Here is a 14,961-nt window from a genome sequence, read left to right as displayed (position 1 = left end):
AGATATTGTAAATATTCACTGCGTACATGTGAGGCTTCTGGAAGATACCAATTGGCGTACCAGGGAAAAGACTGGCAACTATAGACCTATGAATCGAACATCAGTCGTAGAAATCTTAAAGGACTGAACTCCGAGGGACAGGTTTAATAATATCTTGGAGTGACAAGGTCTAATCAGAGACAGCCAAGCTGGCTTTGTCAATAGCTGAGCATGTCTGAACAATCTGATCGAAATTCCTAAAGAACTGGCCGAGTCTATGATTGAGAACAGAGCAATCAATATATGCAACACATATCAAAGTTGCTGGTGAACGCAGCAGGCCAAGCAGCATCTATAGGAAGAGGTGCAGTCGACGTTTCAGGCCGAGACCCTTCGTCAGGACTAACTGAAGGAATATATGCTTTGCAAGCACTTCAGTGAGACCTGACAAAGTCCCACAGAAACATGGACCAGGGCAATTTATCAAACAATTCCGCATGAGACTGGCAACAAGGAGCAAGGGAAGGTTAGATGCCTGTTAGAACATAGAACATAGAATAGTACAGCACAGTAGAGGCCCTTCGGCTCACAATGTTGTGCCGACCCTCAAACCCTCCCTCCCATATAAGCCCCCACCTTAGATTCCTCCATATACCTGTCTAGTAGTCTCTTAAACTTCACTAGTGTATCTGCCTCCACCACTGACTCAGGCAGTGCATTCCACGCACCAATCACTCTCTGAGTAAAAAACCTTCTTCTAATATCCCCTTGCCCTTCCCACCCCTTACTTTAAAGCCATGTCCTCTTGTATTGAGCAGTGGTGCCCTGGGGAAGAGGCGCTGGCTATTCACTCTATCTATTCCTGTTATTATCTTGTACACCTCTATCATGTCTCCTCTCATCCTCCTTCTCTCCAAAGAGTAAAGCCCAAGCTCCCTTGATCTCTGATCATAATGTATACTCTCTAAACCAGGTAGCATCCTGGTAAATCTCCTCTGTACCCTTTCAATGCTTCCACATCCTTACTAGCGGTGTTCCGCAAGAATAGGTGGAGGAAATGTTCTCCAAGTACCTTTGCTATTTGAAATATTCTTGAATAGCTTAGATTTTGATATAAGAAGCAAGATCAGTAATTTTGTGGAGAAGACAAAGAAGGGTGAAATAGTGGATAGTGCGGATAGTGTGAAAGTTAGTCTTTGTCCAAGAGGTGATACTGAAGTGTTGTTGAAATGGATTATAAATGTTAACCCCAGAATAACGCGAGAGGCTGCGGTTTGGGAGGATTAATGAGGAAAGGACATCTGAAATTTGGAGGTTGAGGAACAAAAGGACCCTGGATTACAAGATCCAGTGATCCAGCAAGGTGGCATCGCACGTACATACTATGATTATGAAGGCAAATGGATATTGGCCTTTCATTAGTCAGGTTATTGAACAGACAGGCAGGGAGGTTATAGATCGACTTCATAACACGAAGTGAACAGCAGGAGGCCCTTCCACACAGTTGAGGTAGACAGACAAGAGAGCATAGATTTAGTATAAGGCAGAAGAGTTTCGGGGGACTCTGAAGAGGACCAACTGTGGGTATGTCCTAGAATGGTTGCAGCAGATTTGCTGACAGCATCTAAGAGGTGTCTGGATGCGTTCATTGATGAGTTAGACTGAAGGGTCTTGGCTAAGTGTAGGAAGATGGGATTAATGTGGATTGGTGCCCACTGGTCGATATGATGAGCTGTATTGTCTGCTTCCCCGCTGTAGGTCTCTATCACAACGATGTCGTTTCGTTTGCGAGGGTCGGCTGTGTGCGTTGCTTTGTTTTCCTTGGAGTGGAGACGGTAAACTGATAGAACTGTAGAACATTAGCTGAGCCTAATCACGGGACAATATACAATGCCCAATTAACCTACTAACCGGTACGTCTTTGGACTGTGCCGGGAAACTGGAGCATTCTGAGGAAACCCACGGTTTCCACGGGGAATGGCGTTTCATGGCGACAAACTCCTTACAGTGGACGCCAGGATGGATCTCCAAACTCCGACTCCCTGAAGTGTAATAGCGTCACGCTAAACGCTCTGCTTCCCCGGCGCCGGTAAATGTATCCATAAACCTATACAGAGGAGGGGTGGGAGATTAGGGAAGGCCTGAAGAAGGATATATCTCTCCGAGGGGACTTGGGATCTCACTCCCTGAGGGATAGCGATGCAACTACTCGCTCAGTTATGTAGACGAACTATTACAGACAGAGGGCCTTGTAAACTAGGATTAGCACAGATACGTACTTGACCGCCAGCACGGAGAAGATGGCCAGAATAGCCTGTTTTTTGAAACCGTGATTAAAATTGGCCATCCAATTAATACAGCGGTGTTGTGTTTTCCGCATTCAGCACAGCCTCCCACGATATACCTGTTAGCGCCGCAAGCCAATGAAATTCCCCGGATGCAACTGGTGACCTTGATGTGTTTGGTGAGAGGCGTGTCTTCCGATTCCCTGAACATCCGATGGAACATATCGGGAAATACCATAGAAGGTCTCGTTGATCCCCCAATATTTGATCCGGACGGAGGTTACAGCGTTAGCAGCCGCTTCCAGATCCCGGCGGGAAGTTGGCGTAGCGGCACCGTCTGCACTTGCGCCACTGAACATCTGGTCAGTGACAGTGTCTCCGCTCAGAAAGGTATCGTAGAAACTAGTGAATCCCATCAGCTTTATTACGAGAGGCCATTCGGCCCTCTGTGTTAATGCCTGGTATCAAGCTAAATCCCGCTCTCCAGCGCTGTCTCCGTGGCCCTAATGGCACAACTGTCACATTCAAGCACTGCGTAAATGTGAGCAGAGCTTCTCCCCGCTCCCCACCGATCATTGAAACTCTCACCGCTCTCCGGGTGAAGCCCTTTCCCTCAGTTCCTTCATCATCACTCCAAACTTACTTTAAATGGGCACCTCTTGGCTTGGCCACTCTGCTGAGGGAAATGCTCAGAATCAGAATCAGAATCAGAATCAGATTAATTATCATTGACTTTTTATTCATAATAATTAATTTTTATTTCCTCAAAATACAAAGTACATTTATTATCGAAGTAAGTATATGTCACGATATACTGCATTGAGATCACAGACATTCACAGTAGAACAAGAAAGAAATACAGCAGAATTTGTGAAAAACTATGAATAACGAGGACTGACAAACAACCGATGTACAAACAAAGTCAAATTGTACAAATAATAAATAAGTTCATAAATAACACTGAGTTGTAGAGCCCTTGAAAGTACTCACCTCCCGACACACGACTCCGATAAAGTTTGGATAGATAAGCTTTAATTGTTACATGTACATGGAAAAATACAGTGAACTGCGTCTTTTCCGTCTAATCAAATCAGCGAGGTGTGCTGGGGCAGCCCATAAGTGCCGCCACGCTTCCGGCGGCAGTATAGCATGCCTGTAACTCACTATCACAAACCCTACGTCCTTGGAATGTGGGGGCAAACCGGAGAACCCGGAGGAAACCCACAGGGTTACCGGGAGAATGTACAATCTCTTTACAAAGCAGCAGGAATCGAGCCTTGATCTTTCAGCCGGCACCGTAAGTCGTTTCGCTAACCGATACGTTACCGCAAGACCCTATAAATTTCCCCATAGTCACCTCAGAATTTATACAATGGGGGAAACCGGTTACAAGACACGCAGTCGTTCATTCAGCTCATCACAAGACATAAGCAGTTCAGGCCCGAAAATGACGCATTCACACCCGACTCTCTGTTGGTTAACCATTCCCCTCTTCAGACCAATACACAACTTCGCAACGCTAGGCGCGCTTAATTTGTGAGCTACCTGTGACAGAAGGAACATTTCTGAACATGCGCGACCCTGCAGGTTCCAGTTCTCCTTTACCCATCATATTTGCTATGATCTCAAAAGTTAGCTAAATTTCAAACTCAAACCAAGTAACCGCCCTGGCCCGGACGTATATCTCTATGGGCCCTTTGAACGGAGCTCTTGTACGATTTAGATAGGTACATGGATGAAAGGAAAATGGGGAACAATGTAGATGGGTAGGATTACACTGATTTTAGAATAAAAAGGTAGGCACAACATCGTTATGCCTGTACTTTGCTGGACAGATTTCCGTTCAGTGATCTATTCTTCTCTAAATCTAGTCGCCATGGCTCTTGCATCTTGTTATTCACCTACATGGCGCTTTCTTTGTAACTGCAATACTTCATTCACCAATTTCCCGCTTTGTGCTACTCGGTGTTTTATGTGCCGTATGATCTGTCTGCATGACAAACTTTTCACTGCATCTCGGTTTATGTGAGAATAATAAACCTGATACTAATTGCTATAAACTTCCAAGATTTATTACATTCCAAATTAGACCCCAGATACAAAGGTTGCAAAGTAAAGTGACCCATCAGATCACTTTCTATGACATCCCCTCAGACTCTGACAATCCTCAAATTCGTGCTTGCTATTGGCCGAATCAGATCTCGAGACACCCTGTACTAGACCTCTGGATCTTTGTATCCCCTTTAACCTTACCACATAGAAACGGAAATCATACTTGCTTTGATTCTTTGTTGCCACATAGTTACCAGCTAGCCCTTCCTAACTGTGAGGCAGCGGGAATATCTGTTGGAATGCCACATGATCACGCGGAAACGTGCACACTTCACAGAGATGACATTCGAGAGCTGGATCGAAACCGTGTCCCTAGAGTCACGAGCTACTTTTACAGTAGAGTGGAGCGAGCATATCTGAGACAGAGTGACACACAGTGAATGACACTGGCCAGTACTCGAAGGAAAATCAGAGACCGCCCTCCCCAGCCCTGAAATAAATGTTGTAGTAAGGCGCGTTAAAGTTATCGGTATCAACCTAGTGTCAGACTAGAGCAGAAGTGGAAGAAAATGTAAATGCCACCAGGAGCCCAAGTACCAGTATGGGGATGTTGGGCCGAATTATCAGTTCCTGTGATGAGTAGGGAACCATTTGGATAGACTGCTGTAGAGATCTAAGGTCAGTATTTTCAGAAGGAACGAGAAATTAGAATATAATACCACAAGACATAGTATTATTCAGCTCATCGAGTCTGTTCCGCTATTCCTTCGTCGCTGCTTCACTATCCCCCTCAACCCTATTCTCCTCCCTTTTCTTGAAACTTCTGACGTTCTTGCTAATCGAGAAACCATCAATCTCCCCTTTAAATATATTAATTGTAAACTCCTCTAGCTCCATCATGGCCAACACTCTCCTCAGTATCCAGGACACCTTCAAAAGGTCATGTTTCAAAAAGCGGCTTCTATCATTATGGACCCCATCACCCAGGACATGCCCTCTGCGCATGGCTTCTCTCAAAATGGAAATATAAGAGTCTGAAAACACACACTCAAAGTTTTAGGATCAGTTCTTCCCCTCCGCCATCAGATATCTGAATGGACAATTAACCCATGAACATTACCTCACCATTTCCCTCTCTTTCTGCACTACATATTTAATTTGCAGACAGACAGTCAGACACATACATATACTTTCTATTGTAATTTATAGTTTTGATTATTGTGCATTGCAATACACTGCTACGGCAAAACAGCAAGTCTCACGACAAATACCTGATTCTGATTCTGATAATACCATGAATTTATTTACAATCTGTTGAGTAATTAGGACACATAGGCCAACAAATACAGATTGGAACTGATGGTAAATTACTTTCAATTGAAAGTCGATTCTATGTTCTTCAGACAGCCTGCAGGCGCAACTCTGTCATATGATTGCAATTGGCCTGGCGGCGACCCTCGTGTTACTTGCTGTAGGGGCGACCACTGTGGCCATTAGGAAGTATCGAAAGGAACGCGAACCAGGTAACGTGCTGACCTTAACCTTATCATGACCTGAACTTCTCGCCTAACGGTGAAAAATTCCTTTGTAGAAAAACTCACATTCAAATATCTCTTTCAATCAGTAAAAGGAGAAACGGCAAGCAAAAACACCACCACCCGGCGAAAGGATCGAGAACGTGATGTAAGTACACTCAATTTCAGGTACACCTGTAAACCTACTCGTTAATGTGATACCCTGGTGTTTTCACGCACACCAGACTCTAGAACTTACAGAGGCTGGTCTGAAAAAAAAACAGACAACATCCGGAGAGTGGCAGTGATTTGGACGAAAAGGACTTGTTAATGAGAGAGGTTGGAGGAGAATTGGCAGACTGGTTCAAGCTGACCGGAAGGCGGAAGTAACTTAAATCATCACGTGTTACGGCAGTGGTGACAGAAGAGCGTCTCTGAGCGCTTAAAGCGTCGAACCTTGAAGTGAATGGGCTACAACAGCAGAATACCACACCGGGCTCCACTCCTGTACCCGATAATACTACTTACAAGCAGAGAATTACTTTGCACTTAGAATAGTACAACACGGGAACAGGTTCTTTAGCCTACGATGTGCTATTGAGCTAATTGAATCAGTGATCAAATACCCAACGACACTAATCACTTCCGCTTGAAGAAGATCCATATTCTTCGATTGCCAGCACATCTATGTCGCGCGAATTCCCGGCTCCTACCATTTTCTGTGTTAAAAAGGGACCGGCACATTTCCTTTGAACTTACCCCAGTTTAGCTTAAACGCATGCCACGTTTCAACAATGTGGAATAGCGATACTGGTTACCTTTTCTATCTGTGCCTCCAATAGTATGTAGATCTCTGTCAAATAGCCCCTCAGTCTCAGAGGTTCCAGAGAAAACAACCCAAGTTTGCTCAAGTTCAAGTTCAAGGTCAGCTTATTGTCATGTATATCGCCAAAAGTAACAACGTTCCTCCGGACCAAGTTGCACAATGCAGTACATATAACTTACACACCACACATTAAGTAATATAAACATAATAACTACAAATAAATTAAGATGTTCCCCATTACAGACAGCATCCCAGAAAACTTCTTCTGCACTTTTTCCAAAGCCTTAACATCCTTACTATAATGTAGCTGGCCAAAATTGAATACAATGCTGACTGGAAAGTCTAACTGCTGTTTCTATTAATCTCCAACGTAATTTACCGACTCTGGAACTCATTTCTCTGACAGATAAAGGAAAGATTGCCATGTGCCTTCTGACCACCCTAACAAGCTGTGTCGTCACGTTCAGAGAGATACGGACTCAATTCCAAAATCCCTCTGTACGTCACGGGTGCTAAGGGTCCTGTCATTAATAGTGTACCATCCCTTTATAATGCAGCAGTTCCCATTTGGTGGGATTAAACTTCTCTGTCATTTTCCCGTATCTGCAACTGATCTGTATCCTTTGGCCGCCTTCTACACTGTCCACAACTTTGGTATCATCTGCAAACTTACTAACCCACCCATTTACATTTTCATCCAGATGATTTATATATATCACATATAGCTGAGGTCCCAGCGGAGATCCCTGTGGGAAACAGCCCTCCAGCTAGAATAAGTCCTTCTGTCTTCTATGGGCAAGCCAGTTCTGAATCCATCACAGAACCCATGTAATCTTAATTTCCGATTGAGCCTCCTATATGGGATTTTGTCAAACGCCTTACTATAATCCATGTGGACAACATCCATAGCTCTCCCTACATGAAATCACCATCTCACTTCGTCAAACTTCTTAATCAAGTTAGGAAGATACGACGTGCCCCGCACGAAGACAGGTTTTCCAAACGCTCATAAATCCGATCATTAAGAATTATTTCCAGTAAATTCCCTACCACTGACGCGAGACTCACCGGTCTATAATTCCCAAGATTATCCCTATTTCCTTTCAACAATAATGGAACATTAGCGACGTACCAGTTTTCTGAGACATCGCCTGTGGCTGGAGAGGACACTGAGACATTGGTCAAGCCTCCAGCAATCTCATCTCTTGCCCCTCTCAGTAACCCGGCATGTATTCTATTAAGACACCCACTTAATGTTCCTTAAGAGAAACAGTGATGCCTCATTCTTTTTTTTTCCATAATGCACAAGCAAATTCGTATCCTCCACATTGATCTCACCACCTTCCACATCTTTCTCCTTGATGTTAAGCACTGAACCACATCCTTCACATCTATCCATATGTCCCCTCATTTATCATTCAGTTGTCTTACCGGCTCCTAGTTATCGTCTTGCTCTTGATGTATGGATAGAACCCCCCGGAATTTTACTTTAATCCGACTTCCCAATGACCTTCCGTGGTCTTTTCTGGCCTTCCTCACCACTTCGAGTTAGCTTCTAGCTTCTTTATAATTCTTAAGGACCCTGATTGATTCTTTTTAGCTTTGCAAACCTTTTTTTTTTAACCAGAAGATTCCCTTTCCTTCTGGACCAAATTCGCTGCCTGTCTCGATACTTGCGCCCAAAGAGCTACTCCCAGTTGACGTCCCCTAGTTTCTGTCTAATATTCTCCAAATTTACCCTGCTCGAATTTAATGGTATTTATAATAAATGTTCTCCCAGTGAAAGGTTAGTCACTAGGCCGAGCTCATTATCAAACTCCAGTTCAATTTCACCCCATCCTCTTTCTGGAACATCTGCACATTGATATAGAAACCATTTAGGATTCACCAAACAAATTTTGCACTGTATAAATATCTTTCTTTAAGGAGATCCCACTTGATATTAGGGAGGTTAAAATTACCTGCAACAAAAGTGTTGTTTTTAGACCTTTGTGAAAAATTCATTGTCTTAAAACAAATTACAGATAGGACAATAGACAGAATGTAACACCAAACCATACACGATCATGTGACCCGAAGCTGGTCCCTCCCTGTCGGCCGGAGGTCTTTAACCGAGGAGGGGTCGGGTTTCCAGACCCGCAGCAGCGAATGTAGACACTTTTGGAGTTAGTCCGCAACAGCGAAGTGCGGGTATCTTGGGTAGTCGTGGAGTTACGGAAGAAGAGAAAGAGTACAACAGGGAATGGAATTCGACAGGGAATTTGAGGAGAATTCAGTTGCAGGGAAACAGTTTATAAAAGGAGTTACAGATCGGCGAGGAGATAGAGGCTGGAGTGTGCTGCATTGATAAAGGGGTTAAGGATTTGGACGAATTACACAGATAGCGAAAGGTTTAGAAGGGTGACACAGATAGGGGGTTTCGGGGCTGGAGGGGTCAAACAGAGGGGTATACGCGCTTGAGGGGTCACACAGAGGGGTATACAAGCTGCAGGGGTCACACGGAATGCAAAGGGGCCGGAGGGGCGTCACACAGAGGGGTATACGGGCTGGAGGGGTTACGCAAATAGACTGCCGTGCAGGTGCCTAAACAGTTACACAGAGAACAGTGCAGAGACTGCAGAGAGTTACATAGATAGGGAAGGGCATTTGTGCTGGTGGCGTTAGATGGGGAGGCAGACAGGGACGATATAAAGCCGAAAGAAACTGTATTCAAGGGACAACAAGACGTCCTTAGGCTGTAGGATATAATGGATATATGAGGTCCAGGACAGGATTGCACAGAGCAGGGACTGAACAATAATATAGAAATCGGAAAGATATCACAGGGGCAGGTTCAGCGACCGAAAGAGAGGGCCCTGAGTTTTTTTGTTGGTTGTAATCAGGAAAATTAAAGGTGAATGAAACTCTTTGCTCCAGAATATCACATTCTTTTGATCTGGAATTAACGCGTGATTAAGTTGCCCCATACACGCAACCTGGCGAGCAACGGTGCAGGGTGGGGATTGATACGGTAACCAATCTCATGCCATTCCCTTACAGATCTACGCCCAGCTGGCGATTGATACTAATTGATCTGGAAAGGCAGAGTGAATATTATCCTCAGTGAACAAAGAAAGATTCAGACCTTGTTTCGTTTGTGCGGAGCAAAAACAGCAACGGAGTAGCATGATTAAATGTTTTTCAAGAGTCGTGTTAGTAACGGCACAAGCTGAGAAATTTACGGTGCGGGAGCGGCAAACCGGACCCGCCGAGATGAAAACGTTCACACTCGAAAGAAAGCCCGCGCGCAGGTGGCGTAATTGATTCACGGCGCCATCGATCGGCCGCATGCGCAGTTGTCATATTCCCGTATCTCTCCATCCAAAGCCTCAGTCAGAGCTCCCTCAGTCTCAGACCAATCGGTAATAATGAACAACGGTTAATCTGTAGACCCATCCTTGATTATGTACAGTTTGCTACGATTAAAACTAACCCTTGTGCTAACTACTGCTTCAATAAATTATAAAATGTCACGAAATGTTAATTTTTTTTTCTTGGTCATCGAAACGTCTAATTGATGGCGAGCCGCTTGCATGTAATTGACCAAAGGTTGATTGCACAATCACCACTGGAGCCGTGGATCCCGAATTCTCACTCCAGATCATGAGACGTTCCCAGTAGTGGTCCAGAAAGAGATTCTTTATGACAGGAGGTCAAGAAGATCATAGAGTTAAATGTGTGGCTCAAGGATTGGTGTGGGAGAAGTACGTTTGAATACATGGGAAACTGGTACCAGTATTGGGGAAGGAGGGAGCTGTACCAATGGGACAGACTCCACCTGAACCGTGATGGGATCTGGATCCGAGCGAATCGCATAACTAGGGCTATGGATAGGGCTTTAAACTAAATAGTAGGGGTTGGGTTCAACAGATTGGAGAAGTAAAAGAGAAAAGTGTGGATAAAGAGAAAAAAGCATAAAAAACAAGAAAAGGAAAAAGTAAGTTTGGAGTGGAGAAAACAGAAGTGCAAAAGAGCAAATGATTTAATGAGGAGTAAATGAGGCTGGGAAGCATCATTTCTAGCACCTGGACAATCAGTACCGGTGCCCCCCAGGGATGTGCTCTCTCCCCACTGCTCTTCTCCCTTTACACTAATGACTGCACCTCACAGGATCCATCTGTTAAACTCCTGAATTTTGCAGACGACACAACTGTCATTGGCCTTATCCGAGACGGTGATGAGTCTACATACAGACGAGTGGTGGAACGGCTGGCCCTCTGGTGTGGTCAGAACAATGTGGAGCTAAATACGCTCAAGACTGTGGAGATGACAGTGGACGTCAGGAGGAACCCCCAATACTCCCCCCACTCACTACACTCACCCGTATTGTGTCTGCTGTGGAGACCTTCAGGTTTCTGGGTGTCACAATCTTCCAGGACCTGAAGTGGACACCCAATGCGGACAGTCTTATCAAAAAGGAAATACAACCTCTCAGCAGAGGTTGTATTTCCTACGTCAACTCAGGAAGTACAAACTGCCTCAGGAGCTGCTGATTCAATTCTATTCAGGAATAATCCAGTCTGTTCTCTGTTCGTCCATCACTGTCTGGTTTGGATCAGCCACCAAACAAGACAAGAATAGACTCCAAAGAACCGTCAGGGCTGCGGAAAGGATTATTGGTGTGAAGCTCCCCTCGATCCAGGACTTGTATGCATCTAGAGTCAGGAAGTGAGCAAACAGCATCATTGTATACCCATCACACCCTGGACATCACCTGTTCCAACTCCTTCCTTCTGGTAGGCGCTTTAGATCGCTGTATGCCAGGACAAATAGGTACAAGAACAGTTTCTTTCCGTATGCAATCAATCTTATGAACACTTTAATTTTAGTCTGTTATGAACCAAGTCCACCTGTACATACATAGGTACACCTCAATGTATATAATCACGATTATTTGCACTATTGTTTTGTTTGCTTTTTGATTCTGTACAGCGAGAGCTCAGGGAAATCGGCATCAAATTCCCTGTATGTGTCCACATACTTGGCAATAATAAAGGATTCTGATTATGATTCTGATCACGAGATTTTAAAAGCACGATGAGTGTAACGGCACTTAACTTGAATGTCCATAATATTATTAAGAAGATCAGTAAGCTTGTGGTTCAAATCCGTACAAAGGGGTATTATTTAGCGACCATTACAGAAACGTGGTTGCAGGGTGGAGAGGATTGGGAATTAAATATTCAAAGATATCAGGCAATACGGAAAGATAGGCAGGAAGGTAAGGGCTCTTAATTAAAGATGAGGGCAATAGTGAGAGACGATATAAGATCTAACGAGTAGAATGCTAAAATCATCTGGGTAGAGATTAAGAACAGTAAAGGGGAAAAATCACTCCCTACACGTCTCCCTTGTCCATTCGACCCCCCCGCATCCCTCCAGACCGATCTCCCTCCCGGCACCTTGTAAGCGGAAGAAGTGTTACACATGCCCTTCCACTTCCTCCTGCACTACCATTCAGGGCCCCAAACAGTCCTTCCAGGTGAGGCGACACTGCACCTGTGAGTCGGCTGGGGTGATATACTGCGTCCGGTACTCCCGATGCGGCCTTCTATATATTGGGGAGACCCGATGCAGACTGGGATACCGTTTCGCTGAACACCTACGCTCTGCCCGCCAGAGAAAGCAGGATTTCCCAGTGGCCACACTTTTTAATTCCACGTCCCATTCCCATTCTGATATGTCTATCCACGGCCTCCTCTACTGTAAAGATGAAGGCACGCTCAGGTTGGAGGAACAACACCTTATATTCCGACTGGGTAGCCTCCAACCTGATGGTATGAATATTGACTTCTCTAACTTCCATTATTGCCCCACCTCCCCTCGTACCCCATTCGTTATTGCCCATCCTATGGGCTTCCCTCCTCCCCATTTCTTTCACCCTAGCCCTCCCGTCCCATGATCCTCTCATATCCCTTTTGCCAATCAACTGCCCAGCTCTTGGCTCCATCCCTCCCCCTCCTGTCTTCTCCTATCATATTGGACCTCCACCTCCCCTTCCCACTTTCAAATCTCTTTCTAGCTCTTCTTTCAGTTAGTCCTGACGAAGGGACTCGGCCCGAAACGTCGACTGCACCTCCTCCTATAGGACCTGCTGCGTTCACCAGCAACTTTTATGTGTGTCACTGGAGGAAGTTGTCTATTGGCCACCGAAAAATTTTCTGGATTCTGGGCAGGTTCCGACTGATCGGAAGAAGGCGAATGTACCGCCACCATTGAAGAAGAATGTAGGCAAAAGGCAGGTAACTATTGGCCATTTAGTTTAACATCTGTAGTTGGGAAGGAGGACTTAGGAGTGCTTGTGCGTGAATCGCAAAAGGCTGGTTCGCAGGTGCATCAAATTATCAAGAAGGCAAACGGACCGGAGGTCATTGCTAGAGCGTGCAATTCTGGTCTCCTTACTTGAGGAAGAATATATAGGCTCTGGAGTCTGTACAGAAGAGGTTCGCCAGGTTGATTCCAGAGAAGAGGGGTTAGACTATGAGAATAGATTGAATCGCCTGGGAATGTACTCGCTGGAATTCAGAAGGATGTAAGAAAATCTGGTTGAAACATCGAAAATTATGAATGGGATGGATAAGATAGAGGCAGGGAAGTTGTTTCCAGTATTAAGTGGGACGAGAGCTAGAGGACATTGCCTCAAGATTCGGGGGAAGAAATCCCGGACGGATATGAGGAGGAACTGCTTTTTCCAGAGTGGTGAATTTGTGGAATTCACTGCCCAATGAAGTAGTGGAGGCTACCTCAGTAAATATATTTAAGACAAGGTTGGTTAGATTGTTGCATAGTATGGGAATTAAGGGTTATGGGGTCAAAGGCAGGTCGGTGGAGATGAGTCCCTGGTCAGTTCTGTCATGATCGTATTGAATGGTGGAGCAAGCTCGTCAGGCCAGATGGTCTACTACTGCTCCTATTTCTTATTTCTTATTTTTTATTTTCTTTAACATGGCACCTACATTCCTGAACTCTCTATGCAGAAGATCGTCACACGTCCTATCCATGTCATTGGTACCTATATGGACCATGACCCCTGGCTGTTCACCACCCCACTTAAGAACACCGAGGTCTCGATCCGAGATATCTCGGACCCTGGCAGTCATCCGGCATCCACACTAGCCTTTCCTTTACAGACACACACACACACAAACACACAGAACATTTTTGGTGTCCTCTTTTACATTGTAGGTTAGCCAACCTCATATCCTTAATATTCCAGATTAAGGAGCATGGAGCCAAAGACAATAAATAGAAAGCGCCCACGATTCAACCAAAGAGCCTTTCGGCTGAAGTGAGTGAGTTACTTCCCACTTTCCAATCACATTCTTTTCTTCTGGACGTTCAGTGGGGACGGCAGAAGTTGGCGTTGACAAGTGCTCTGTGGTTGTACTGGCCCATGTGTGTCACAAGAGGGAGGTGAAGAGCTAGATTGTGATTTCCGGTTGTTATTTTGGGAGCGAGAAGCACCGGATGTCAGATACAAACAAAGAACTTTCCAATTATAAATGTGAAGAGGCAGCTAACGGAGTGTACTGAATACAGATTACGGAGTCTGAAAATAGAATGCAACAAAATTATTGCAGAACTAACTGGGCTTGCTTTTTTTTACCCCGCAGGACAATTGGACCAGAAACTTTTTCATGCTGTGTAGGAACTTGGAACAGAGCGAGGACTTTGCATTGAGCCTTCTGCAACAATCATTTAGGTCGCGACTGATTTCGGAGACGGACAGGATACGGGAAGGCACACAGGGCTGAAAGAAATTACAGATAAAAGGAGGGCCGAGATGGAGACAATTTACGTGATGGGAGTCTCCAGAAACGGTGTCAGGAGCGAGGCTGATCAGATTTCAGGGAGAAGGCATGTTGGAACTAAACGATGTAACAGGTAATTCAAGGAGAAATTTTAGACCAACGCTGAAATATTGAACCGAGAGGTTCTACTATCGGACAGGAAAGAGAACTGGAGAAAGGCGAACAAATTGTGAATAAGAGCTCTCCCTTCAATGTTTGCATTACTTCTTTCTCCTCGCTAATGACATTAAGAAGACAATAGGTGGGATTTGCCAGCACTCGTCCAGAGGAGAGGGCGAATGGGAGGCCTCAATCAGCGGCGTTAGACTCCATGATATTATTAGCTGAAGTAGACTCATCCATCTGAAACCATAACTTTCCTCAGATGGTGTGTGATCTGCCGATGTTTCCAATATTTTCTTTTTTATTTTTTATTTTGCAAAAAATGCATTTTAAATATATTTCATCTATAGTTC

General features: G+C 44.8%; 1 protein-coding gene across 1 annotated transcript in view; it reads left to right on the top strand.

Moving 5' to 3' along the window:
* LOC134357996 (uncharacterized) overlaps positions 1–10,153 on the top strand; it is a 164,038-nt gene extending 153,885 nt beyond the window's left edge. Inside the window, exons 12-15 of the mRNA XM_063069850.1 lie at positions 2,364–2,654; positions 5,720–5,839; positions 5,941–5,999; positions 9,696–10,153. Of these exons, the coding sequence (XP_062925920.1) occupies positions 2,364–2,654; positions 5,720–5,839; positions 5,941–5,999; positions 9,696–9,728 (503 nt within the window). The 3' untranslated portion in view covers positions 9,729–10,153. The remainder of the gene's footprint in view (positions 1–2,363; positions 2,655–5,719; positions 5,840–5,940; positions 6,000–9,695) is intronic.
* The last annotated feature ends 4,808 nt before the right edge of the window (positions 10,154–14,961 follow it).

This window comes from Mobula hypostoma, chromosome 2 (assembly GCF_963921235.1).
Source record: "Mobula hypostoma chromosome 2, sMobHyp1.1, whole genome shotgun sequence".
Lineage (NCBI taxonomy): Eukaryota > Metazoa > Chordata > Chondrichthyes > Myliobatiformes > Myliobatidae > Mobula > Mobula hypostoma.
The sequence above is the reverse complement of the archived record's forward strand: the minus strand, read 5'-3'. Positions and strand labels throughout refer to the sequence as shown.